The sequence below is a fragment of the Leuciscus leuciscus genome, assembly GCF_965113295.1.
Source record: "Leuciscus leuciscus genome assembly, chromosome: 1".
Taxonomy (NCBI): domain Eukaryota; kingdom Metazoa; phylum Chordata; class Actinopteri; order Cypriniformes; family Leuciscidae; genus Leuciscus; species Leuciscus leuciscus.
In genome coordinates, this window is record NC_138725.1 from 75,618,367 (window position 1) to 75,644,295 (window position 25,929).

At 37.0% G+C, this 25,929-nt stretch overlaps 2 protein-coding genes across 5 annotated transcripts; both read right to left on the reverse strand.

The window, feature by feature from the left end:
* Positions 1-370: 370 nt before the first annotated feature.
* LOC309512213 (putative RNA-binding protein RbpA) lies at positions 371-4,063 on the reverse strand. Of its 2 annotated transcripts, none has more exons than XM_082187687.1 (5): positions 3,727-4,063; positions 3,462-3,548; positions 2,991-3,086; positions 1,375-1,491; positions 371-671 (listed from the first exon to the last, which is right to left on the reverse strand). In XM_082187687.1, exons 1-5 carry the CDS (start codon positions 3,733-3,735, stop codon positions 618-620), a joined length of 363 nt encoding a protein of 120 aa, XP_082043813.1. In that variant the 5' UTR covers positions 3,736-4,063; the 3' UTR covers positions 371-617. The 2 variants fall into 2 exon arrangements, with proteins under 2 accessions (XP_082043813.1, XP_082043812.1); XM_082187686.1 differs by having other exon boundaries at positions 1,345-1,491; positions 3,727-4,046.
* Positions 4,064-4,210: 147 nt separating this feature from the next.
* Positions 4,211-25,853, reverse strand: tmc6a (transmembrane channel-like 6a). Of its 3 annotated transcripts, none has more exons than XM_082185434.1 (20): positions 25,708-25,853; positions 20,833-20,947; positions 20,622-20,744; positions 16,802-16,948; positions 16,079-16,187; positions 15,856-15,943; positions 13,787-14,044; positions 13,439-13,605; positions 13,211-13,355; positions 11,741-11,908; positions 10,966-11,114; positions 10,122-10,206; positions 9,815-9,912; positions 9,645-9,740; positions 9,484-9,559; positions 6,750-6,883; positions 5,827-6,003; positions 5,655-5,733; positions 5,262-5,333; positions 4,211-5,147 (listed from the first exon to the last, which is right to left on the reverse strand). In XM_082185434.1, exons 2-20 carry the CDS (start codon positions 20,912-20,914, stop codon positions 5,136-5,138), a joined length of 2,265 nt encoding a protein of 754 aa, XP_082041560.1. In that variant the 5' UTR covers positions 20,915-20,947; positions 25,708-25,853; the 3' UTR covers positions 4,211-5,135. The 3 variants fall into 3 exon arrangements, with proteins under 3 accessions (XP_082041560.1, XP_082041559.1, XP_082041558.1); XM_082185433.1 differs by adding an exon at positions 22,663-22,767 and having other exon boundaries at positions 4,211-5,333; XM_082185432.1 differs by having other exon boundaries at positions 4,211-5,333.
* Between the last annotated feature and the right edge of the window lie 76 nt (positions 25,854-25,929).

The following is a 25,929-nucleotide window of genomic DNA, read 5'->3' on the forward strand; positions in this document are numbered from 1 at the left end:
GAAAACATCTTTGTTTCCATGAGCAAATGCTAACTGGGCTAAGCAAGGTGATGGACATTTTAACAAGCTCTTCAAGACTTATTTATGTGGGCATAAAAATAAATAAAATCTGAAGAGGATACTTTAATAATAGAAACCGAAACAAAATGCTGATTTTTATTTTATTGAAAGACTGAGCTAAGATTTACATTCCCATTTCAAGTAATTTTAATCTTCACAAATTCAGAGGAAATTGCCATAAAAAAGACTTTTCACAGAATCACATTCAAACTCTAATTAAAATGTCACACCGTAGTAAAAGCTGAAAATAACCCTCAACTCTATATAATGTATATATATATATCTTTCTCAACAAAAATACACCAAGAACTGTTCTGAGGAAAAATTTATTCAACATCTCAGGCATACATAAAAAAGTGATCCTTCACAGTACAGGGCATTTCATAGACATTAAATCAAACAGGATTTTGAATGTAATAATGAACGTATAAAATTAAACAATTTACATTGAACATTAAATTTACAGCAGCATTTAGTTCACATTTCTTCCAGTAAAAGGATAGGATTCAGGTTTAGTGCAAATCACTCCAAACGGCCTCTGTCTTTATATTCCACTTCTAGTGCACACACAGGTTTGGCTGAAACGATCGGTGTTGAGTATCAAACCGGTTCTAGACAAACAGATAAATAAGTAACTTGATTCTTGGCTAGTGAATTTCACAAATAATTACAAAGAAACAGCAAGTATCGCATTGAATTAAATGAGAAACTTTAAAGTAAAGACTGAAATAGTATTTTTCAGTAAGGGTAACTGTGTAAAGAGGCCCATAACTATCTCTTCCTGAAGGCCCCCGCAATTTCCCCCAATTTTCTACCCCATACCATAATTTCTTCTGAGGGTTCCCAATGCAAAAACTGTACAGGGGACCCAGTTAACATTGTGATGCCACTGCATGGGACTACTGATACATGACAACACTGATTGACTGATCGCACCACAAGAATAAACGCAAACAGTCCCAAACCCCTTACTTTTACAGCTCATATGACTGGCTCAACAACAACAAAAAAACCTGTGCTCATCATGAGCAATGATGGCAGCCTGCCATTGAGATGAATGGATGTTATTGGATTGGGATGCTGGTGTCCCTACATGCTTAGCTAGCTTAATTAGCAGGCTTCCCTTTGACAGCCAGATTAATCAGGAATACCATTTTTGTCTGGTGACGGACATGGCTATGCTGGTCCACCTCAAACCAACATACAGTAAGCCAATCTGGACCAGAATGGAGGTCTAAGCAAGTAAGTCTAGGCCTCCTTGCGACAAACAGTATTTTGACTCACTTTTGGCGTAACAATTTTGTTGATCCATACCGGAAAACCTCCAAGTGTGTGTGGCTCATCCGCTTTGGCTGCTTCAGCTTCCTCTGAAGACGAATATCTCACAAAGCCCACACCCTTCGGCCATCCTGACGACTTGTCAATCGTGATCTGCTCATAAAAAAAAGAAATAAAAAAAAGTCTACAAATTAGTAGAGCTGAAAACACATTTAACCAAGATCAAAGATACAAGATAATGAAGAGAAGGGTGGCAAAGTATGCTACACACTCTAAAAAAATGCTGGGTTAAAAACAACCCAATTTTGTGCCGTTTTGGCAACCCAACACTGGGTCAAAACCGGACAAGGTCCGGCACTACTGTATAGTGAAGCGCACGATGCAGGAGATTCTGTGAAATATACTGAATTTAATAATATTAAGGAGAACACAATCATAAGACAGAGATGATACCGGACACAGAACTACAGTACAAAGTAAAAAACGATGGGTTATTTATTTAACCCAACCGTTGGGTCACACAATATGTTGGGTTATTTTTTAAATCGTTGGGTAATTTCTAGAAATAAACTAGGAAACTCAGGGCTTAAAGTCCCCCTGTCGTGAAAATCAAGCTTTTAATGTTGTTTATATGTCTATGTGGTGTTTTTAATACGCTTTAAGACAAACCATGTGTAAATTCATAAGTCGACACCATTGCTGAGTATTTTCTCCTTAAAACTGCAGTGAACCAAAGACAGTCTCAAAAACACGCTTTGAAATCGCTGGGGTCTGACGTCACAAACTACCTTGTAACCAATCAGATCAACGTATGATCGCCAACGAGTGGATCTCTGAGCTGAGCGAGTGAGTGGAGGTGGGGCTCATTTGCATATTCATAGAACCGCACTAAATGAAGCAAGGGTGTCGAGTTACAAAGCTATTTTAAGGCATGAAGACGTGATTAAAGGAAGAAGAAAACGTTTAAATGTGTCATTTTGGTGATTAAAGATGATTTTTCAGGGATAAAATGATTGACTAAATCCAATGGGAGAGTAATCAAAGTAAACAGAAACAGGTGTGATGGACTAATTAACAATCAAGGAAACTAACTATGAACTCAGGCAGGCAAAACAGGAACCAAAACTGAACATACACGCTACACTAGGTTGTTTTGACCCAGCTGGATGGGTTGAATGTTTGACCCAACATTCTGAGCTCAGCTGGGGTTTGTTTAAACTCAACTATAAAATTCAGCTAGTTTTAACTATTTGCTGAAGAAAATGTCAGTTAATTTGGCCTGTTTTTTTTTTCTAAAGCAACAAGAACCATTCTACCGATTATCTATAAACACAGATTCAGAAACCAAGAGGCAGATCTAAATGCAGGATAACTTTAATGATATGCATGATGATGGTAACAGTGCTGCCAACTATTTTTATCTAAATATCGCTAGATGATGTAATACGCCACTTGTCGGACACACAGCTGGGAACAATGAAGACTAATCATCAACACAAATATCTACAAAGGACAACAAACATGGCAACAGGGACACACTAAAACATAAAAGTGCAGGGCACATGTAATGGAGACAGAAGTTGTTCTAGAGTCTGTGTATGCATACATTTGCAGTGTAACATATCTGTACCCTGTTCAAGTAGCCTACTTACATCAGATTCTGTAATTGTCCCGAACTTTTGAAAGTAGGCATGAAGCTCACTTTTGGTCACGTGTGGATTCAGATCTGTGACAACAATCCCATGGTCCTATGAAGAAAGGTAGACAAGATGACATCAATCAAATTACATCTACTTTCATCCATCCATTTTACAAACCACTTGTGTGTGTGTATTACAGCATCTCAGGCAAAATCTTAAACTTACACTCCACAAAGACTGAGAGTCAATGACAGTTAAAGACGCCATTGTTTATGGAATGGCACTCAGAAAATATTTAACCTGAAAGTTTTCTAGTTTACTACCCCTGAGTTAATATTTTAATTATTTTAATAGACATTTTATTTGATATTATAGCGAGTGCCCCGCTAGTTTTAATGTGGTAAATGTCCTCATAAAGGAAAATTCCTTTTTGAGAAAAAAAATTCCTAAAAAAAATAAATTTGTAACATTTGGTCAGCTTACCCACTCTCCAGACTTTAGGAATTCGTTATGTTCTTCAGGAAGACGGATGTATAAACGGTCCGTGGATTCCATTACGACACTCTTTATCTATACAGAATGAACACAATACAACGACTGAGGCAACATTTTTGAGCTTATAAACAGATGAAACATAAAACAAACCATTAATTAAAATAAAAACAGCAAAATTAACCAATTAATAACGGATGCAGAAAATGTAAAAGTAGTGGTAAAACGCTAAATTACACGAGGAAAAGAAACTCACACTGCACATATACCCTCCTCAGATTCCTGAACGGCTGTTGTAGTTTACAATGGTGTAGTGTTGGGAGTCAAAATGTAAAAACATTACCTTTTATAAGGTGGATTTCAGAGATGTTTAAGAAACTCCTCCCACAGAACTCCACAAGCTCTGGCCAGCACGTGACAATTCCTCAGAATTCAGTCTTACAGGTTTAGACAAAACTTCCCCTACATATTACCGCATACCGTACATTACAGTGTCCTCAAGTACAACGACCTTCAGTCTTCGTGAAAATGAAATATACCGACAAATAAATGAGTCAGCTTTCATCGCAGAATCGATTAAAAAGAAATAAATAATAGCACAGCTATGTTCGTAGGAAAGTTAATGCAAACGAAAAAACTTCATGGAATGCCACATTTGACCAATCAGACACACGCATCTCAGAAAGTCGTGTGATAAAAAAAGAATAGTAGTTTAAAAAATAAAATCAGTAATTCACAAATTGTCTTTTACAGATATGTTGCATTTATTGACTGATCTTAAACCTCCAAAAGACAGCCGATAGATAAATAAACTAAATCTCAACATACCAAAATCTACTTAAAATACATCTATTTCATACTAAATACACTTCAAATCACAAATATCACTTAAGACTTACTGATATAAAATTATATTTCTTCATTGCACAATGCACACTTCTTAATATTAAGCCTTAAAATGTGTTTTAATATCTGTTATAGTAAGGATAGTATGATCTCTGTATAATAACAGTCTTTAAATGCAAGATATTTTAAGTATACTTGCATAAGTTTCACTTTAGCACAATCAAAAACACTTGTTTATCTTTAGTTGCACCTCAGCACTATTTCCGGATAACTAAATTAAGCCTATACTTTAAGTACAAATTAGTTGTTCCAATTTAGCGGACTTTTAGTATACCAAAAGGACAACTGCAGGGTATTTTAAATAGGCATATACATATGTAAAATGTAACTCTAGTATACTTAGCACAATTTATTTTTATTTCCAAATACATTTTAGTATATTGTTTTTCACGATAAGGTATTCATAGCCCGTGTCTCTGAAACAGTTCTCCATCATCTAAAATTATCATCACATTATTATTAACACCACACAAAAAAATATAGATATAGATCTGAAAAAAAAAACATTTCCATAAGCAAAAAATTAACCTTGTGTGTTTAAAAATATTTGTAATGTGATTACATGACAGTGGCACTGCTAGATATCAGTGTCATTTACTAACTCCAAAATGCAGTGGTAATTGACTTCCATCTTCTACATAAGCAAACCAGTTTTTCAGGATTTATGTTTGTTGTTGAAGGTAAAGTGTATTCTTCCAAATTAGTTTTCTGTAGAATCCAGCCTTCCTGGGTAATAGAAGTAATCAGCAGGTGACGCGGTCATTGAAACACCTGTTCAGAAGAAGGAAATCAGCCACAAGAAAAGCTGTGGAATGTCTTCATCTGTCAGACATCCTGAATGCATGAGGAAGAGTCTCAGATTTAAAGGAAGGCCCAAATGTTGACCTCACGGCTGAGCGCGCTCGCCTCATTGAGGGCCTGTAGTTTAGCTATGAGGAACTTCTTATCCTCACCCTCCTAAGAAGACAGAGGAGATGTTAGCAAGAAAACCCGAATTATTAAATGAACATCCTGATAGCAACTCAGAATCAATGCAAACACCACTCACAATTTCTCTGTTAAAAAGTTGAAATGCAATTCTCATTGTGTATAGTGCGTCATTTGGGACACGACCCTTGATTATGAATTTAACTGTCATGCTATTCAATATTACATTTAAATTCATTATATTTTAAATATAGTAAGTGCCCAAAAACATTATAATCAGTTTGCACTTAAGGGAACTTATTACGGAAATAATATACTTATGTACTTTTCCACAAGGGTCATAATACTCACATGGTCTATCTGTACTTGTAACCTTCCAATGATCAACTTTTGGCCATCCAAAACTTGCATGTGAATGTATATAATGGTTCTGGAAAGAGATGGAGATGACAGGTTAAAACAATGACCCAAATCTGAACTATACTTCACCCAGGAGACCCATGACTGAGCAAGGGAAACTCACAGGAACAGGCCTGCCAAAATGAAGAGGAACAAAGGGTTGTCCACCAAGTGAAGATACGCCAAGCTGAGCCATTTCAGACTGGGATTCGAGCCCCCCAGATCCATGATCCACTGCTTGCCTAAGAGGAGCATGTTGTGGAGGCTCCTGAAGGGCCCACAGTGTGAGGAGGGCTTGATCCTGAGAAAACAGAAGCAGCAAACAAAACACACTCGCACTGCAATGTCTCTTTTATTATTGAAATCATTTGCTTTGTGTTCAGGACGTGTGCGCGTGCGCGTGCGCGTGCGCGTGCGCGTGCGTGTGTGTGTGTGTTTGTGGACCACAAAACCAGTCATAAGTCGCACGGGTATATTTGTGGCAATAGCCAACAATTCATTATATGGGTCGAAATTACCTAATAATCATTAGGATATTAAGTAAAGATCATGTTCCATGAAGATATTTAGTAAATTTCCTACCATAAATATATCAAAAATGTATTTTTGTGAGTGGATGCAGCAAAATCACCAACAGAAATGCACAACTCTAAAGGTGATTTTCTCAATATTATTTTTTTTTTTTTGCACCTTCAGATTCCAGATTTTCAAATAGTCGCATCTCAGCCAAATATTGTCCTAAACCTAACAAACATCAATGGAAAGCTTATTTATTCAGCTTTCAGATGATGTATAAATCTCAATAAAAATAAAAATAAAAGATCCGTAAGACTGGTTTTGTGGTCCATATGTGAAAGTGGCTATGGACAAAACCTGCTGAAAAAATGGGTTGTGTGGGCGGGGGGGCTAAATTAAATCATTTTTAATTTGAGTTTTTGCTTAAAACAAGCAAAAGTATCTGCCAATTTATTTAAAATATATATATATATATATATATATTTTTTTTTTTGCAGTGAAGAGTGAATGTAATATTCTGAAGAGACAAACCTCCACATCGTATATATGACACACATAAGGGCCCCAATGAAGGATGGTAAAAACAGGAGGCTGACGAAGACAGTGCTCATCTGAGTGGCCCTCCAGTGTTTCCTGGGCGCTTGGAAGTTCATCATCAAACTTGTCTATAAAGGGGGAGACACATACACCCTTAATTGACAGAGGATATCCTAATAATATCAATAAAACATATTAACCGTAAAGAGTAGGGGTGTAACCCCGGTGTCCTGGACACATTCCCTCCATCGGCCCTTTCCAGTCATGGCCTCCTAATAATCCCTTACACTGAACTGGCTCTATCACTCTCTCTTCTCTCTACCTTATAGCTGGTGGGTGTGTGTGTGTGTGTGTGTGTGTGCGCGCTGTTGTACTGTGGCTGCGGTCGAATCATCCAAGTGGATGCTGCACACTGGTGGTGGTTGAGGAGAGACCCCCTGCCATGATTGTAAAACGCTCTGGGTGAACAGTAGTACATATGAAAGCACTATATAAATCCCTCATTCATTCATTCATATAAGCCTATAGCCTATGTTACATGGTCATATAATAATAATAATAATAATAACTTATATTTATATAGCGCCTTTCACGGGACCCAAGAACGCTTTACACATAACTGCAGAGACAAAAGAAAAGTCATTCAAGGTTAAACGCCTTTGTAAAGAGGTGGGTTTTTAGACGTTTTTTGAAAGTGTCCAGAGAAGGGGCATTTCGGATGTCTGAGGGGATGGAGTTCCAGAGGGTGGGGGCTGCGACGCTGAATGCTCTGCCTAAAGTCTGCAGTCTGGTGTGGGGGACAGAGAGCAGGCCCTTGTCAATGGACCGTAGATTCCGTGAGGGGATGTAGGGATGGAGAAGGTCCAGTAGGTACTGGGGGGCAGTGGCATGGAGAGATTTATAGGTGAAGAGGAGGATTTTGTAGGTGATGCGGAATTTGACCGGGAGCCAGTGAAGCTGAGTGAGGATTGGGGTGATGTGCTGCCATGACCTAGTGTGTGTGAGAACCCTGGCCGCCGAGTTCTGGACATATTGTAGCTTGTCCAGGACCTTGCTGGGTACCCCATACAGGACACCATTACAGTAGTCCAAACGACTGGTGATGAAGGCATGAATGAGTGACTCTGCCACAGTGTCTGAGAGAGAAGGTCAAAGTCTGGAGATATTTTTAAGGTGGTAAAATGCAGATGTGGTAATGAGTTTGACATGTGACTGGAAGGAAAGGGTGGAGTCCAGAATGACACCAAGGTTGCGGACTTCTTGGGATGGAGAGATGGAGCAACCATCCACTTTGAGGAGTAAATCACCTACCATCAAGAGCAGTGGCTTGGGAGCCACTACCATTAGCTCTGTTTTGCTGCTGTTTAGCTTGAGTAGGTTAGTATTTCATTCAGACAGTCAACAAGTGACAGTGGGGGAAGCTGAGTGGATGGTTTGGTGCATACAGCTGTGTCATCAGCATAACAGTGGAAACTGAGACCATGGTGACGTATTAACTGGCCGAGGGGGTGCATGTAAATGGTGAAAAGGAGGGGTCCAAGCACAGAGCCTTGAGGCACACCTTGTTTGACTGTGGCCGGGGGGGCGCTGGAGTCTCTAAAGGTGACGAACTGTTCCCTATTGAAGAGATATGACTGGAACCAGGAGAGTGCTGAGCCAGTGAGGCCAACACATTCAGCTAGATGGTTGAGAAGGATAGTATGGGAAACTGTGTCAAAGGCTGCTGAGAGATCTAGAAGAATGAGGATGCTGATATGTCCAGAATCAGCAGCGATGAGGAGGTAATTGGTCATTTTGATAAGGGCAGTCTCAGTGCTGTGATGTGCTCTGAAGCCAGATTGGAAGGGTTCATAAAGAGCATAATGGGACATGTGTTGATGAAGTAGGGCAGCGACTGCTCTTTCAAGGATTTTGCTCATATATTCTGCCATATAAACAGCATAGAAACCATAAAATAATTAGACCACCATTTACTTGCATCAAGCAACTCTGTTGGTATTTTTATAGTTAGAATTAATATAATTGTCACATTTAATTTATTGCCACACTTTAATATGTGAATTATATTATCAGAAAACTGAACGTTTAGCGTTGTCAGGCTTTTATCTGTGCTTAATAGATAAAACAACGGCGCTGCACACCCGGGTTTATGACTGCTATAAATTTGACCTGACTAGGCTTTTCCCCGGCACGGGTTGTGTCGAGCCATTCGTTAGTCTGGTTGTTTGATGAGAAAAAGATGAAATGTAGTTGCAATAAACATGTTAAGAATCCGTACAAGCGGAGGACTCTTATTCTGCAGTGAAGAACTGAGGAAGAACTAATGACGGAACAGTTGATCTTCAGCTGACAAAACAGGGGAAAGGGGCGTTTCATTCCCGCCCCCATGTGTAGAAATCGAATATTCAATTTGTTTATACATTTTTCTACCTCAGAACGAAAATGAAAAATCAAGCTGAATTGTTGTTTTTCGTTTTTTTGGGGGGGTTCATTCGTTTTTTTCATCAAAAAACGAATGAACGAATGATACATGGATTCAGTTCAGCCTATCATCTCCTTTTGTGTTTCACTAAAGAACAACATGAGGGGTAAGTAAATTGTGACCGAATTGCATTTGGGGTGGGAACTACATCTTTATAATTAAAGCAATAAAGTAATTAAACAATCTCCTATCCTCAATGAACTGTCATCCAAATGAAGCCTATAAAAATACTAAGAAGATCTTGACCTTTTTGAAGTAGAACAAGAGAAACAGTTTCCCAATTTGTACTGCAGGCAACAGGGGTGAAAACAGCACACCAAACCTATAACAAGAGGACACAGAAAAGACTGTGAGTGTCATGCCATCAGAACAAACTGTAACGTTTCTCCATGAGAAGGTGACAGTACCACACAAGCGTTTGACCATAGATGAGCTCCAGAACATCTCGTGCAATGTCAAACTCCAGTTTCCTCCTCCTAAATGTGAAGTTTCTAATGCACATCCTGAAGGGGCAGAAAGAGTCAACAAACCCAGCCAAACATCACTGCCATTATTATCTGGGATCACGAGAACTTACCCCCACAGAAACTCTGCAAAGATGATGTGCAGCACTGCAACTATTAGATCCATTAAAACCAAACGATAAAGCTCTTGACCAACAAATGTCTCCCAGCACTGCAAGTACACAAATGAAGACAATCATGCTTTATTTCAAATTCAACTAATAAGCACATAGATAGAAGAAAATATACACCCTACAAACAAATCAACACATGAACTGTGAGGATTGGCTTCTTGATCAATATTGCTTTGAATAATTTTGTCGAAATAACAACATTACTGGATTTTTAAAAGAGGTCTTTAGGTTTCATGATTTTGTTCACCTTTTGGCCTTTCGTGCGGTCATCGATTTTCGTGAGCCAATAGTAACACAACATACTAAAAATGCAACCCTTCAGCAACAGGTTCCTGTGAAAGAAGAAACCGAAAGGTTGTTTGCTTAACACTCAGATATTTTATTCTAATGATAACAACCTGTCTTGAACTTGTGTGAACTGAACAAATATGTTATTTGACATCAGTTTGGTTATTAACATATAATCAAATGACAAATAAGCATGTCCAAAATAATGAAAATTAGATTTGATAGAAATCTAGTTTCAAATGCAAGATTCTTGTACATGTATTCTCTGTATTCATGCATTTGAGTGATAAAATATTACATATTTTAGCAACATTGTAAGGTAAAAAGTATGTCTTGTATGAAAATATGAAACGGAAAACAGGAACTGAGGAAACACAAACTAAAAGTCCACAAATCTGACATTTGGGGGTTTTCCATTTGACATGTGAGAGTTTTTTTTTATTTTTATTTTTTTACAAAGTTTAAAAACAAACATTACTGCTTATGTGGAAAATGCTGTAAGATCCAATTTTAATTTTCCATCTTAATGGCTTGGTCGAATGACTTTCTTGCTAATTAAACAGACCTAAAAGGTACTTTAAGATAAGAGTCATGCAAGACTGTGCATTAAAATGTCACACTAGAGTGAGCAAGACTGTGCATTAAAATGCAAATATAAAAGTGATTTAAAAGGCAAGCAAATGAAGCATGCTGAAGTTGCTTCCTGCTGCACTGAATCGAAAACGCTCATAGCGGAATTACACAGGAAGTGCATAAATAGTTAGCGAAAGTATGGTAAGCAAATAAGTATTTGCGTCCCTGACCTTACAATGGACACGTAAATGTGAACACTTGGGGAGTTGTAATCTTCCCCCTTGGATAACTTGTCGAAGAAACCAGGCAGTAGATGACTGATGCAAGACACGACCAAAGGCATGGCCAGCAAACGGACTGGGTCATTTTCCTGAAAAGACTTGATAAAGACATGCACACACATTGTATCAAATAAAGTATTCAAAAACAACATGCCAGGTCATATATGAAGATCAGACTGAAGATTTTAGCTTTAAATGTCACAGCATAACAGGGTTCAGCAAAGAAAAGAGAATTCAGAAATGCATATAGCATTTTAGTGGAAAAATCTGTGAGCATTTCAATGACATTAAGGTTTTCTAAATAACCCATAAGAATGTAACTTGATGAATGGGGACAATTCTGCACATTTACATGAACAATTTAAATAGTTTTATTTTATGACTTATTTTTGCTTCAATTTATCAATTGCCGTATCATACAAATGGTATTTTTTTCTTAAGAATGAGCACAGAAGTTCTGCAAAAGGCTAAAACACTCTGAAAACAAGTTACAGATCAGTAAGGCAACAGTCCAATAAAAAAAACAAAAACAAAAAAAAACCCAGAGAATACCGTTGAAGGACACATAAAGCTGTTTGCAATGTAATGAAGCTGCAAAAATAACTGGTGTGTGACCTGAACAGGAAGTGACTGGTCTTTTCCACCATTATTTGTGTGATTTTTTAAGCGTTAAGTTTCCTGTTGCCTTCCTGTTGTCTATTTGACACTATGACCAGACCCTTACCATAAATTTGCCCTGCTCAAGGTAAGGGTGGCTATAGTAAACAGCCATCATGCAGGCACCAATGCAAAGTAGGCAAATGGACCATACTAGTAAGTGTACACTCAACCAGCCCAACGTTGAACACAAGTTCCTCTTCTTTTTACTGCAGCTGAGCTCTGACAGCATTTCCTAAAAACACAAAAATTCAGCAGAGTGACTCAAATCTATGGTAAGAGTCAACAAATTATTATGCATTGTTAAAGCTGAAGTGCGTAAATTATGCACCACTAGTGTCTCCAAACAGAATTGTCCCTGTCTTCCATTGTTTGGACAAACATGTTGTCCTGCTTCAGACTTTCCAGCAGTGGTTTTGCTGATTATGCCAATTCAGTTGTTAAAAAAAAACAGTGTTGATTGTGCTACAGTGTTTAAACTTTTCAGAAAGTCTTGTGCAATGGGCTTGGAGGAAGTATTTGACATTCAAAATGACAACAGCACTTTATACTGGTCCCGTCATTAATGAATAACTACACCGGAACAAATGAGTAACACAATATTAGCATTCCAGCAACTACTGATTACTAACAAGAAACCCTGATTAACAAATAAATAAGTAATAGTACTCTACTGAATGCATAGTTCACTATTAGCTAATCAAAAAGACTTTTTTTTATGGGAAACTAAAACCACACATCACATAAACCAGCATGAGGTTGTTGGTGGTTTTTGGAACATTTGAGGTGGTTTCTGGCTGGTTAAAGTGGTTGACAAATCAGTGGGCGTCCGGCTTGAGAAGGGTTTAGAGATCTCAAAGCTTTAAAAGGGGGCAGGATCTACAAACTGAGACATAGGGAGACCTTAAACCTAACCCTAAAAGCTTGGGTACACTTCATTCTCCACCTTTCCCTCCGTATAGTGCACTGTTAAGAGCTCAAATCATTCAAGGTACACTCCATTGAAAACCTCATTGGTTCTTGTAGAGGCTCAAGCATGATGCGTAACACAAGAATGATCCTCATTGGTTCTCACACGTCAAGTGCACCGTGCTTACGTTTATCATAGCTGATTTGTGTGATGACGAATGTTTATATGTGAATAACAGTCTATCATATAAAGCAATCGAGTCTCTTCAGAAATTAATATAGACTAAACTACTCGATTCATATGGATTAATTTTACAATGTCTTTTTTAACTTTTTGAAGTCAAATTTGTAGTTGTGCGTGGACTGTCAATGGAGGGACAGATATATTTCAGATTTAATAAAAAATATTTTGATCTGTTTTTCGGAGATTAAAAAAAGTTTTATGGGTTTGGAACGACGTAAATGATGACAGAATTTTTATTTTTGGGTGAACTGACTCTTTAAGGGTATATATTAACTAAGGAACTAATATGCATCTAACATTTGTGTATGACATACTGTAATTTAATTATTAGATCTGTGTAGGATAAAGTAGTTTTAACATGAATGAAGTCATATTTCCACAAACCTTCAGCTGAGTGCAGATGTTCACCGCCTGCAGTTTAACAGACCTTTTCCTGCAGACTTTAAAATCCCAAGAGCAGAAAACCTTTAAAGCTAGGTTACCGGTAGCCTTGAATGTGCAGAAACTCTTTTCGAATGATTTTGACATCCTGGAAGGAAAAAGAAAATCTGATTTAATCAAGCTAATGATGTGAAAATTAATTAAAACAATGAGTATGGAAAATAGACGAACCTGTAAACAAGCATTACGCATGTAACAAACATGCCTGTTCCAATCGTAAAAATATATGCCAGGGGTATGTTGTAATTGTGAGGACACACTGTAGCTTTAGCTTGGCAATTTCCACTTGTGGAGTTGGTATAGTGGCCATAAAACATCACAGAGTCTGTGAGAAAACCCTGTTGAGGAACAAAGAATGATAGCATTCGGTAAGTAATATAAAGCAGGGCATTTACTTAAATTCACAGGGAATGGGATGTCCTTTCCCCTTACCCAATGAATCATCTACACCATGGAGAATCCACAAAAACACAATGACCACAATATAAAGGACTTGCTTTTTAAAATATACATCCTTACCGTGCCAGTAAGCATCCAGAGGTAAGTGTGTTCATCTTCTGAAGGTGGAGGTGGAGGTGGATTTGAGATTTGTGGTAGGAGCAGGAAAAGGCCGTTGATGAGGAAGAAGAGGATGTTGTAGAGTAACAGTCTTCTGAGGAAGATGAAATAGGACAGGATCCCGGTGCCAAAGCGAGCACTGATGTTTTTAAGCACTTTCTGCCAGAGCTGTATGGATTTCTTCTGTGAGAGTCCACCTAACCAGCAACCACACAAAACCTGTCAAAAAGAAGTGCGGGCAGGGTTTCAATATTAACCTCCAGAAATCTAAATTTAAAAAAAATTTAAATGTACATTTCAACAGTGATTTATATACAAATTGGGTGCAAATTGGTGTCCTCCTTACATTGTTAAAGCATTGAAGACATAAAACCAGTCTCCTTGAGAGACAACTGAAGAGTGACATATATATATATAATATGATATACCGTGATAATATATATATAACATGAAATAAAACCAGGTTGAGAAAAACCAGGTTGCTGCTGGAAGAGGTGTTAGTGAGGCCAGCAGGGGGCGCTCACCCTGTGGTCTGTGTGGGTCCTAACGCCCCAGTGTAGTGACGGGGACACTATACTGTCAGAGAGCACCGTCTTTCGGATGAGACGTAAAACCGAGGTCCTGACTCTCTGTGGTCATTAAAAATCCCATGGCATTTCTCGTAAAGAGTAGGGGTGTAACCCCGGTGTCCTGGCCACATTCCACCCATTGGCCCTTACCAATCATGGCCTCCTAATAATCCCCTTACATTGAATTGGCTCTATCACTCTCTCTCCTCTCTCCACCTATAGCTGGTGTGTGGTGAGCGCACTGGGGCCGTTGTACTGTGGCTGCCGTCGCATCATCCAAGTGGATGCTCCACACTGGTGGTGGTTGAGGAGAGATCCCCTGATATGATTGTAAAGCGCTTTGGGTGTACAGTAGTACATATGAAAGCGCTATATAAATGCCTCATTCATTCATTCATTAAAAAAAAAATATATATATATATATACACTGTATATATATATATATATATATATATATATATATATTTTTTTTTTTTTTTTTTAAGAACATATATATAAATATATTTAAGAACAGATACAAACAAGGTCATTAATCACACACACAGCTGAACCAAACAAACTCATAATGATGGTCACCATGGTAACAAAAGAGGAGCGGAAAACAAACAAAGGAAAACAGGAACTGGGGAAATACAAACTAAAAGTCCACAAACTAAAACAAACATAAGCATAATTCTGACTTTTAGGGGTTTACTATTTGACATGTGAGTTGTTGTTGTGGGTTTTTTTTTAACAAAATTTAAAAACAAACATTACTGCTTATGTGGAAAATGCTGTAAGATTAAATTTTATATAGTAAATGATGCATCTTAATGACTCGGTAGAATGACTTTCTCGCTAATTAAACAGACAAATAATGTGTTGAGAAACAACTGAAAAGTGACTTTGCCTTGTTGTTAAAATGTATTGATTTGATATTAAATTAATTTGTTATATATATTAATATATATACAAATTAATGTAGTATCAAATCAATAAATTAAAACTATTATTATTATTATTATATATTTACTAACCATTATTTGTCTTTGTCTTTAGTATATCCTTTCAGTTTAGCATGTCCTTTTAGTTTCCTTATGGTACTTTTACATGACAACAATTTGTACATACGACAAAATCATCAAAACGATCCCCGTTCACCCTGATCCGACTAAAACACTGTATTATTCGTGCCAGGCCAGTAGTTGGTGATGTCACTTTGTAAAGAAACACTATGCGCCTGTAGACTGAACACGTAATACGCATGTGCATGACATCACCGTTTTCACAAATTCATGTTTTTGTAGTTAACACAGAAATAGTAACGGTATCGGTCCGAATGCAATGTATTTCCATGCCTTCGTGTACGATCACACGTCATTAGCAAGTTTCAAATCAAGTTCATTTAAACATCATTCATGGAAATAACCAGATGTAAATATGTATTAATGTTAATCTAAAAGTTACTGTGCAAAAAGTCACCTTCAGGAAGCAAGCTTGAAACCGATGGCAGAACAGGGCTTCGTTTTCAGAGAGAGGCTGTGCAAGCTCCCAGGAGAAGCACAAAGCTCTAAAAAAACACATTTAGATAAGGTTACACAAAGACTTGTACAAAGAGATGAACAATTTTCACTATATATTTTAAATACATTTTTTAAGAAGCTTTAATGTTATGTAAAAGTCAGTACTGTAATGAATTCTGTACCTGATCTCACGCTTCTTAGAGACACTAAGAGGCATCTCACGCAACAGACGTACACTTTCTCCAGCAGGCAAATCTTGTAGTTTATTCAGCAGCTCCTCATCTTGGATAACTAGGACCAGGACACAGAAACAAAGTCAGTGTCAGTTTACTGAGGTCCACTTTAATGTGAATAAAGTTTAAACATTTGCACATTTTCCTCTCTCTTTCTTGTTGCCATGCAAAGTTCTGTGATGAAACTCTAGATGGCGCCGGCTGGTCGCTCCTCAACTCAATCTGCTTGCAATCACATCATTCTCTATAGGGCACAGCTGATTGGTTACTGCTGTATTTGAGCCAATGAGCTCAATTGGTCAGCATTTGCTGTAGTAGTGCAGCAGGCTTTCAGAAACCCTCCATCTTCCCCAGCTCCACCTGTCTAAATCCACTACTGGTAATTCATGCGTGTTATATTGTACATTACCATGCCAAACACTGAGAGAGTTGTCATGACAGAACTGACTTTTATATATAAGAGTGACATTAAATTGCAGAAGTTTAGAACGAGTCGTCTTTGCAGTTCAGCTTCATTAAACTTTCTCACTGTGGAGGAACTTCTGAAAGTTACGGTGTTTCGCGCCACATCAAATTATTTTATCTTAAAAGATCAAGGAAAAGTGATTCCTCATGATATGAGCCCTGTTTGATTGAAACGATTGGCATTGTGAGTGTTTTACTGCTGCAAACCGTCATCAGCGCAGGTCTTCCGCTCTCTAAACACATCCCGGTTTGCAGCGCTGGAAGTGGTGGAGACAGGGTTAGGCGCTCGTCGTCGTCTTCGCGTTTTGGTGGATCGGCTCTGGTTCTGGGAGAGCACAGCCGTCTGATTCCATCCTGAGAAAAGACACTGTACACTTAACTATGGAAGCTTGTTTCCATCACAGAATAAAACATTTAAAAAGATAATTGCGACCTTTTATCTCACAATTGCGAGTTAACATCTTGCAATTTTGACTTTATTTCTCAGAATTGCGCGATATAAAGTCGCAATTGCGTGTAAAGTCAGAATTGTGGGAAATACACTTGCAATTCTGACTTTTTTTCTCGCAATTACGACTTCATATAACGCAGTTCTGATTTTATAACACGCAATTGCAACTTTAAAGCTACACTGTGTGATTTTTTTTAGTTGATTCTTAGCAAAAAACACTTAGTTCTTTCAAAAATATATGTGCTCATTAATGTATATTTACTTCTTTCAAGTAATAAAGTATTCTCGTAAGTTTATAATCTGCCATTGAAAGTACATACGGGTGAGGGGTTCGAATGCCGGTCGCCATGTTGCCCCTCCATCTTGAAACTACATTAGCCAAAGAGGGACATACCTGTAATTCAAGCTTCGCCTTTCGCGCTTTACACTCAGTGACACAGAGACGAATGCGAGGGGGAGATTACTCGCGACTGCCGGCAGATTTGAAAGATTGCTGATGGAGGATCACGCCTATTTTCGAGGACACCCATACACAAAATAAATATATTTGAAATATATTTTCAGTATATATTTTGGAATATATGAGATGGTCATATATTCAGAACATGAACATGAACTGCAGAACATGAAATCCACGGGGAGGAGTCGGATCTAGATCCAACTCCTCCCACCTTACATATACCTAAACCTACCCATCTCCACCCCCTGATCCCTAAACCTACCCCTAAACCTACCCATCTCCACCCCTTAATCCCTAAACCCACCCCTAAACCTACCCATCTCCACCCCCTGATCCCTAAACCTACCCCTAAACCTACCCATCTCCACCCCTTAATCCCTAAACCCACCCCTAAACCTACCAATCTCCACCCCTTATATCTGGATCCAACTCCGCCCCCCGGATCTCGTGTACTGCATTGAGGTGCTACTGGAATATATGCAAATATTTGAAATTGACCCAATAAATATATTTCACACTTAACATCATATATTTTTGTTATATTTCAGAATATATTTCAATGTATTTTTTTCCTGTATGGGTCCCCAAAAGTGTCAAAATATATGTGGCATATATTCCAAATACATGTGAAATATATTTATTTTTGCCAATTTCAAATATTTGCATATATTCCAAAATATATACTGAAAATATATTTCAAATATATTTCTTTTGTGTATGGGCATGTAGCTCAGAGTCGCCAAGGAAGCGAAAGAGAGAATTAAAACGTCAACGCGACAGGCAAATCAGCAAGACCAAAGTCAATACTGGAGTAACTTTTCCCAGATGGAAAGAGCTCATGAGGAGCAAAGATTTTAAAACGGACGCCGAAGATGCCTGCTTTCCTCTCGAGAGGTAATCCAGCCTATTTGTGTAAATTCAAAGTTTTATAGTTGCTTGTCTAACCATAGCATGGTTGTGCATAACGCTAGAACGACCTCTAGTATAACTTGCGTTACTTTTCCTCACGTCAATGGTGAAAAAGTATTGTTTACCTTGTAACATAAATCTGTGCTGCGACGGATCACAGGTGATGAATAGTTTTAAAGGCGCAATTGGACGAAGTCGAACTGGAAGCCATGTTAATCTTGGAATAATACGGCCACCGTAGGAGTTAAAACGCCCTTGAAATTGAAAGGAACAGAAACTAATATTCACTGGGTAGTAGTAATATACAATTTCACCACTAGATGGGGGAAAATATCACACAGTGTAGCTTTAAATCACGCAATTTTGACTTTATATCTCCCAATTGCGTGTTATAAAGTCAGAATTGCGAGAAATAAATTTATTTCTCGCAATTGCAAGTTTGTATCTCACAATTCCGACTTTATAACACACAATTGCGACTTTATATCTGTCATGATTCCTGTCTTGTGTGGACATTTTGTTATTTCCTGTCTTGTGCCATGTTTAGAAGTTCTTTGTGGTTATTCTGTAATACAAGGTGAACTCAAAAATCAAAGTTTGGATCCAAATGCAAAATAGTTTAAAAATCTAAATAAACAAACAAAACCATAACAGAGACCATGAAACCAAGAACAGAATAAGAAACACCAAACACACATCCATGTAGGACAAGACCTGACCAAGAACACAGGGGTTTAAATACACAGGGTTAACAAGTTAACAAGACACACCTGGGGAAGACTAATCAACGTGAAAAACTACAAAGAACTACAAAACATGGCACAAGACTGGAAATAACAAAAGGTCCACACAAGATCATGACAATATCACGCAATTGCGACTTTATATCACACAATTCTGACTTTATAACTCGAAATTCCGACTTTATATCACGCAATTCTGACTTTATAGCTCGAAATTCCGACTTTATATCACGCAATTCTGACTTTATGACACAACTGCGACTTTATATCACACAATTCTGACTTTATAACACAATTGCGACTTTATATCACGCAATTCTGATTTTATGACACAACTGCGACTTTATAACACAATTCTGACTTTATAACACAATTCTGACTTTATAACACAATTGCGACTTTATATCACGCAATTCTGATTTTATGACACAACTGCTACTTTATATCACGCAATTCTGACTTTATAACACAATTGCGACTTTATATCACGCAATTCTGACTTTATAACACAACTGCGACTTTATATCACGCAATTATGACTTTATAACACAATTGCGACTTTATATCACGCAATTCTGACTTTATAACTCGCAATTGCGACTTTATATCATGCAATTCTGACTTCATGACTTGCAATTGCGACTTTATATCACGCAATTATGACTTTATAACACAATTGCGACTTTATATCACGCAATTATGACTTTATAACACAATTGCGACTTTATATCACGCAATTATGACTTTATAACACAATTGCGACTTTATATCACGCAATTATGACTTTATGACTCGCAATTGCGACTTTATATCATGCAATTATGACTTTATAACACAATTGCGACTTTATATCACGCAATCCTTTTTTATTTTTCATTCTGTGGCGGAAACAAGCTTCCATATTTAACAGTGGAAACAAGAGTTAATGAACACATTGCTATAAAGTGGAGAAAACTATTCTGTTTTGAACCTCAACGTACAGTAGCTCTGTTACAAGTAACTACAAGTAAATGAATGTATAAATGGCATTGCATTTGATAGGAAAATAAATATGGGCATTTATTTTAAAGAAAGACAGCGCATGCAACAAAAGGAATAGTGAATGTGATTCTCTACACCTGTGTTACTCTGCTGGGACACCTGAGTGAACTTCGGGAAAACTGACTCCACTAGAAATCACAAGCTGATTAAAAGAAATCGTAAAAGTCCGTTCAGAGGAAATTTCCAGAATCATTCCATGTGCATTTAATTGTGTTGAATGTGAAGTGTACTTACACTACTTAAATTGTAATTTAATATGAATTACATAAAAAGTGCATAAAAAGTTATTGACAACGGGCCTTTGAATTTAATAAGTTTATCAAAATCTGCCTATTCACAAGGGTTTGTTTGCAAATACTATTAAGTAGTAAGTTTAATATAAATTAAAGTTCCTTGGGAAACCATATCAAAACATTCTCTCACTGATAGAGCGACTGGGCATGGAGGACAGGACCCTCTGTGTTGAAGAGGACCAGCTATTCCTCTGTTTGGGCTCATGGTAATGCTGTGCCTCTAGGTCTTCTCGATCCCCGTGAGTCAGATCAACTACAAGACAAAAACAAGAAGTTATTGCTTCCCTTCGGTCTTTTATTAAAGGGATTTACACCAGGCTGTCTGTATGGTGTGTGCCCACATCTCACTGCTCTGTGTGATCTCCCAACAGCTTCCAGCTCAATCAGGTCTTCATCTTCATATCCATTGGGAATCGTCTCCATGATCAGGGATGCAGCCGTCCAGACAGTCTAGAGCTGTGTGCATCAGAGCAGAAACTGTATCATAATCAAGAATCAACTTCCTTATTAAAGGGATAGTTCACAACTAAAATGAAGTCATCCTAGGTGTCTATGACATTCTTCTTTCAGTCTGCCGGAAGCTAGTTATTTTAGTCGATAAAGTTTTAAATATGGATATTTCTCTTACACAAACACATCGCTTCACTTCAGGAGACTATCATGGATATACTTTTATGATAGATATATGCACATTTATCATGTGCACTTTTATGATGGATAGATGCACATTTATCATGTATATATGCACTTTTATCATGGATAGATACACTTTTATGATGGATAGATGCACTTTTATGATGGATAGATGCACTTTTATGATGGATAGATGCACTTTTATCATGGATAGATGCACTTTTATGATGGATAGATGCACTTTTATGATGATAGATACACCTTTATGATGGATAGATGCACTTTTATGATGGATAGATGCACTTTTATGATGATAGATACACTTTTATGATGGATAGATGCACTTTTATGATGGATAGATGCACTTTCATGATGGATAGATACACTTTTATCATGGATAGATGCACTTTTATGATGGACAGATGCACTTTTATGATGGATAGATGCACTTTTATGATGATAGATACACTTTTATGATGGATAGATGCACTTTTATGATGGATAGATGCACTTTCATGATGGATAGATACACTTTTATCATGGATAGATGCACTTTTATGATGGACAGATGCACTTTTATCATGGATAGATGCACTTTTATGATGGACAGATGCACTTTTATGATGGATAGATGCACTTTTATGATGATAGATACACTTTTATGATGGATAGATGCACTTTTATGATGGATAGATGCACTTTCATGATGATAGATGCACTTTTATGATGGACAGATGCACTTTTATGGACTTCAAATCAGAAACCACCATTCATTGCCATAATAAAGCTTGGAAGAGCCAGGACATTTTTAATATAACTCTGATATTTGTTTGAAAGAAGAATGTCATATACACCTAGGATGACTTGAGGGTGATTAAATCATGGGCACATTTTCATTTTTGGGTGAACTATCCCCTTAAGGTGTAATATTTGCATGGGATTTATTTCCCAAGAGCCTTTCTTACTTAAATAAACCACACGGATAAACAAAAACAAAACAAAAAACTAAAAGTGTGTAATTAATTTATGTTAAAATCAACATCAAATACACAAGCTATCTATCTCCCATGCCTCATGGTGTTTTTGGTTTAGTCCTGTGACCCAGTTTCCCCCAGTCTGTCTAATTTGTCATCTCCTTCACCTGTGTCTATCTAATTAAGTTCCTTTGGTTTGCTCTGTGTATTTTAGACCCTGTGTTCTCGTGAGGTTGTGTGAGTGTGCGTCTTCTGTTCTGATGTTCCTGATTCCAAGTTTATTCCATTAAATACCATTTTAATTGTTCTCCTTCGTGCCCGTTACGTAACAATAACATGCCGGTAATAACTGCTCCTCTATACTTTTAATAATTGTGCATTCATTGTGTTTGACTATACCCTTAAAAAAAAAAAAAGCTCTTTGTTGCAGTGAATGCACACTTAGTGTATTAAAACTTAAATGTATGTTTAAAAAAAAAAAAAAAAAATCTGTACTTGCAGACAAGGCTTGACATTAAAGGAATAGTTCACTTAAAAATGAAAATTCTGTCATAATTTACTCACCCTCAAGTTGTTTCAAACCTGTATGAGTTTCTTCTTTCTGCTGAACACAAAGGAAGATGTTTTGAAGAAGGTAGGCCTAACCAGACAGTTGATGGACCCTATTGACTTCCATAGTAGGAAAATGAGTGAGTAAATTATGACAGAATTTACATTTTTTTAAAAGTGAACTAATCCTTTAACACCCGCCAAATGCGTGTGGATTTCAGCAGTGGCGTGTAACGAAGTCACTCCCTCTAGACACTTTGGCGGGTTTCATTTTATATATAATTATAGGCTATACATTTTTCAATTGTAGTCTTTTTAAAAGACAATAATAAACTTAAGTAAACTGTCAAAATGTCAGTCTTGGTGAGTACGGAAGCCCTGAACCGCAACGTAAAAATATATATATATTATATATATATATATATATATATATATATAATTTATATTTAAGTGCATCATTCTGTATCCAATCATTTGGCCGGATCCCGTTATTTCCTCAGATATTACACAGCAAAAACTCCAGTGTTAAATGAACTCTCCTGGGAGTTTATATGGCTCCACACTCAAGAGTGTTAAAGTGTTAAAATATGAGTGTTAAATTAACACTCAAGAGTGTTAAAGTTAATGAGATAATTAAGTGATTGATTGAGTGATGATTGACCATTATTGAAGACACCTGATGTTAACAAGCAGAATCACTGAAGGAGAAAATCTAATTTTTGAAGACACCGTTATGGTGATCAGTGTTTGCTTTAGTTGGTCTCTTGACCCTTAAATCATTAACTTTAGATTTTGTTTGGCTGTTGTATCTGAGTTATAATTGCCAGATGAACAAAGAGAAAAGTTGATCAGGTGGTGTTGGTTATGTTTTGACATAATCATAATTTGACCTGAAGCACAAATCTCATTTAGAGAATCATGTCTATCTTGTTGATTACAGCAGCCCTGTGATTCTACAGCAAATGATTATCAGCATTTTCAATACAATCCAAAATATTTCTTGAAAGTTGTTCTGATCAAAAGACAATTACCGAAAGAAATGTACTTTATTTAGACACACTGAAATCAATAATCAGCCTGTGAATCTCAACAATGGTGACAATAATAAAGCATGTTGCAGTGCATTCTGGGTGCCACCAATCAAAACTCATTCATGGCTCCCATCATGCATTGCGGTATGAATACATTATGAACTGAATTGTCTTAGTAATTTCCTTTCCCTAATTGAATATTCTGTTTGTCACCATTGTTGAGATTCATAAACTGATTCTTGATGTCTGTGTGTGCCTAAAAGAAAGATTTTGTTTTATCAGAACAACTTTAAAAAAACCTTTAGATTATTTAGAAAATTCTGGATCTTATGCTGTAGAATCACAGTGATGCTGTAATCAACAATATACATTATAAGTCAGAGATTAGACTCTAATTGAGTTTAGTGACTCAAGTCAAATTATGATTATGTCAAAACATAACCAACACAACCTGATCAACTTTTCTCTTTGTTCAGCTGGCAGTTATAACTCAGATACAACAGCCAGACAAAATCTAATGGTAACAGTTTAAGGGTCAAGAGCCCAACTAAAGCAAACACTGATCACCATAACGGTATCTTAAAAAAAATTATTTTCTCCTTCAGTGATTCTGCTTGTTAACATCAGGTGTCTTCAATAATGGTCAATCATCACTCAATTAATCACTTAATTAGCTCATTAACTTTAACACTCTTGAGTGTTAATTTAACACTCATATTTGAACACTCATATTTGAACTCCCAGGAGAGTTCATTTAACACTGGAGTTTTTGCTGTGTAAGCTGGCTACTTCCATCCAGTCTGAAAAGTGTTTTCGCCTGTAAAGTCTATTCCAGCGCAGTATATTTTGTAACGTCCTAAGACAAATGGTAAAGCCATGTTGGTAGATTAGCACCTGTAGAATTTCCTTTTGTTGAAAGCCCAGATAAAAGTAAAAAGCTATATTATGTTTAGATCCATGTCAGAAGCAGTTTGACTTCACGAGCGGAGGTCTTTACTAAAACAAATATTACGACTTTATTCTCGTAATGTTTCGACTTTAATCTCGAAACATTTCGACTTTATTCTCTAAACATTACGACTTTATTTTTGAAACATTTAGACTTTAGTCTAGAAATATTTCGTCTTTATTCTTTTTTTCTTTCTTTTTTTCGTTGCGGTTCAGGGCTTCCGTAGGTGAGTACGTAAACATAGTCAGTTGTTTTAAGTGAATGTAAACAGTTGAGAAAGAAAACGTGTGTGTAACAGAACAATTGGATCTGTGCGTCAGGTCTTAAAGGGACAGCAGCCTAATAATCCTGCTGACAAATGATGAGATCATATTAAAATTATCTTTATGGCAGTTTTTCACCGTGGTATTGGTGTCAAAATTGTGGCCAGTGAAAATGCTAAATGGAAAACCACTATAGCCACAGTGGCTGCTGTACAATGGCCACTTAATTATACATATGGAAACTTCACTTTTAAATAGTGCACTTGGTAATAATGTAAAATTAAAAGTTTTACTTTAAAGTACAGTACATTTGAACTCATTGTGTTTCAAGAATCTTTTGTCGTGTTTTACACTTATTTTGATGTTGACTAACAAACTAAAGCACATGCAAAGTGCTTGATTATGTACTAAATTGCAACTTCATCATTACAAATTAAGTATATTTTAGTTTAAATCCTAGTCAGTACATTCAGCAGTAACTTTAACCATGTTTCAAAGACAATTAAGTATAAAGATCTTTACTGTTACTTAAGTGGGTCAAAAAGCGCTCTGAAGTTCAAATAATTGCATTTAATATCAATTTAAACTACGATACATGTTCATTTAATTGCAATTAACATGCAGTTAAGTGTCTGAAAACATTACATTAGGTTCGCACTGAAGTATATTCTAAAGTAAATTATTTAATACGTACTTTTTGCTCTAGAGCTCATTTTAGTTTGTCCATCAAACCACTCTATCTGCTCATTCAACAACACTCCTCTTAGACAGAAAATGCAGTCCTCCTCAGTAAAGCATCAACAATCATGATACTCACCTTAACAGCTGCTGCTATACAGAGCATCAAACGCAGTCTCAAGAAAATATACGCTGCACAAATACGTGTAAAAATAAATGAGCGGCTCGCAGTTTCACATTCGGGGAGTGAGCAGAAACACTTCACAGATGACAGACTGCATCAGAGTGACAAACCACAGTCAGCTTAAAGGAGGAAGAAACAAGAGTCTTAACAAGCAATACTCTCATGCAAAGACAAAAA

Coding starts and splice junctions, on each gene's coding strand:
- LOC309512213 (XM_082187686.1), bottom strand. Junction 1,492..2,990: donor GGACAATTACAGAATCTGAT/GTAAGTAGGCTA, acceptor TTTTATGAGCAG/ATCACGATTGACAAGTCGTC. Junction 672..1,344: donor ACAAAATTGTTACGCCAAAA/GTGAGTCAAAAT, acceptor CTGTTTGTCTAG/AACCGGTTTGATACTCAACA.
- tmc6a (XM_082185432.1), bottom strand. CDS start 20,914: ATGGAGACGATTCCCAATGGATATGAAGATGAAGACCTGATTGAGCTG. Junction 15,944..16,078: donor TCTAAGAAGCGTGAGATCAG/GTACAGAATTCA, acceptor GTGTTTTTTTAG/AGCTTTGTGCTTCTCCTGGG. Junction 10,207..10,965: donor ATTTACGTGTCCATTGTAAG/GTCAGGGACGCA, acceptor CTTCTTTCACAG/GAACCTGTTGCTGAAGGGTT.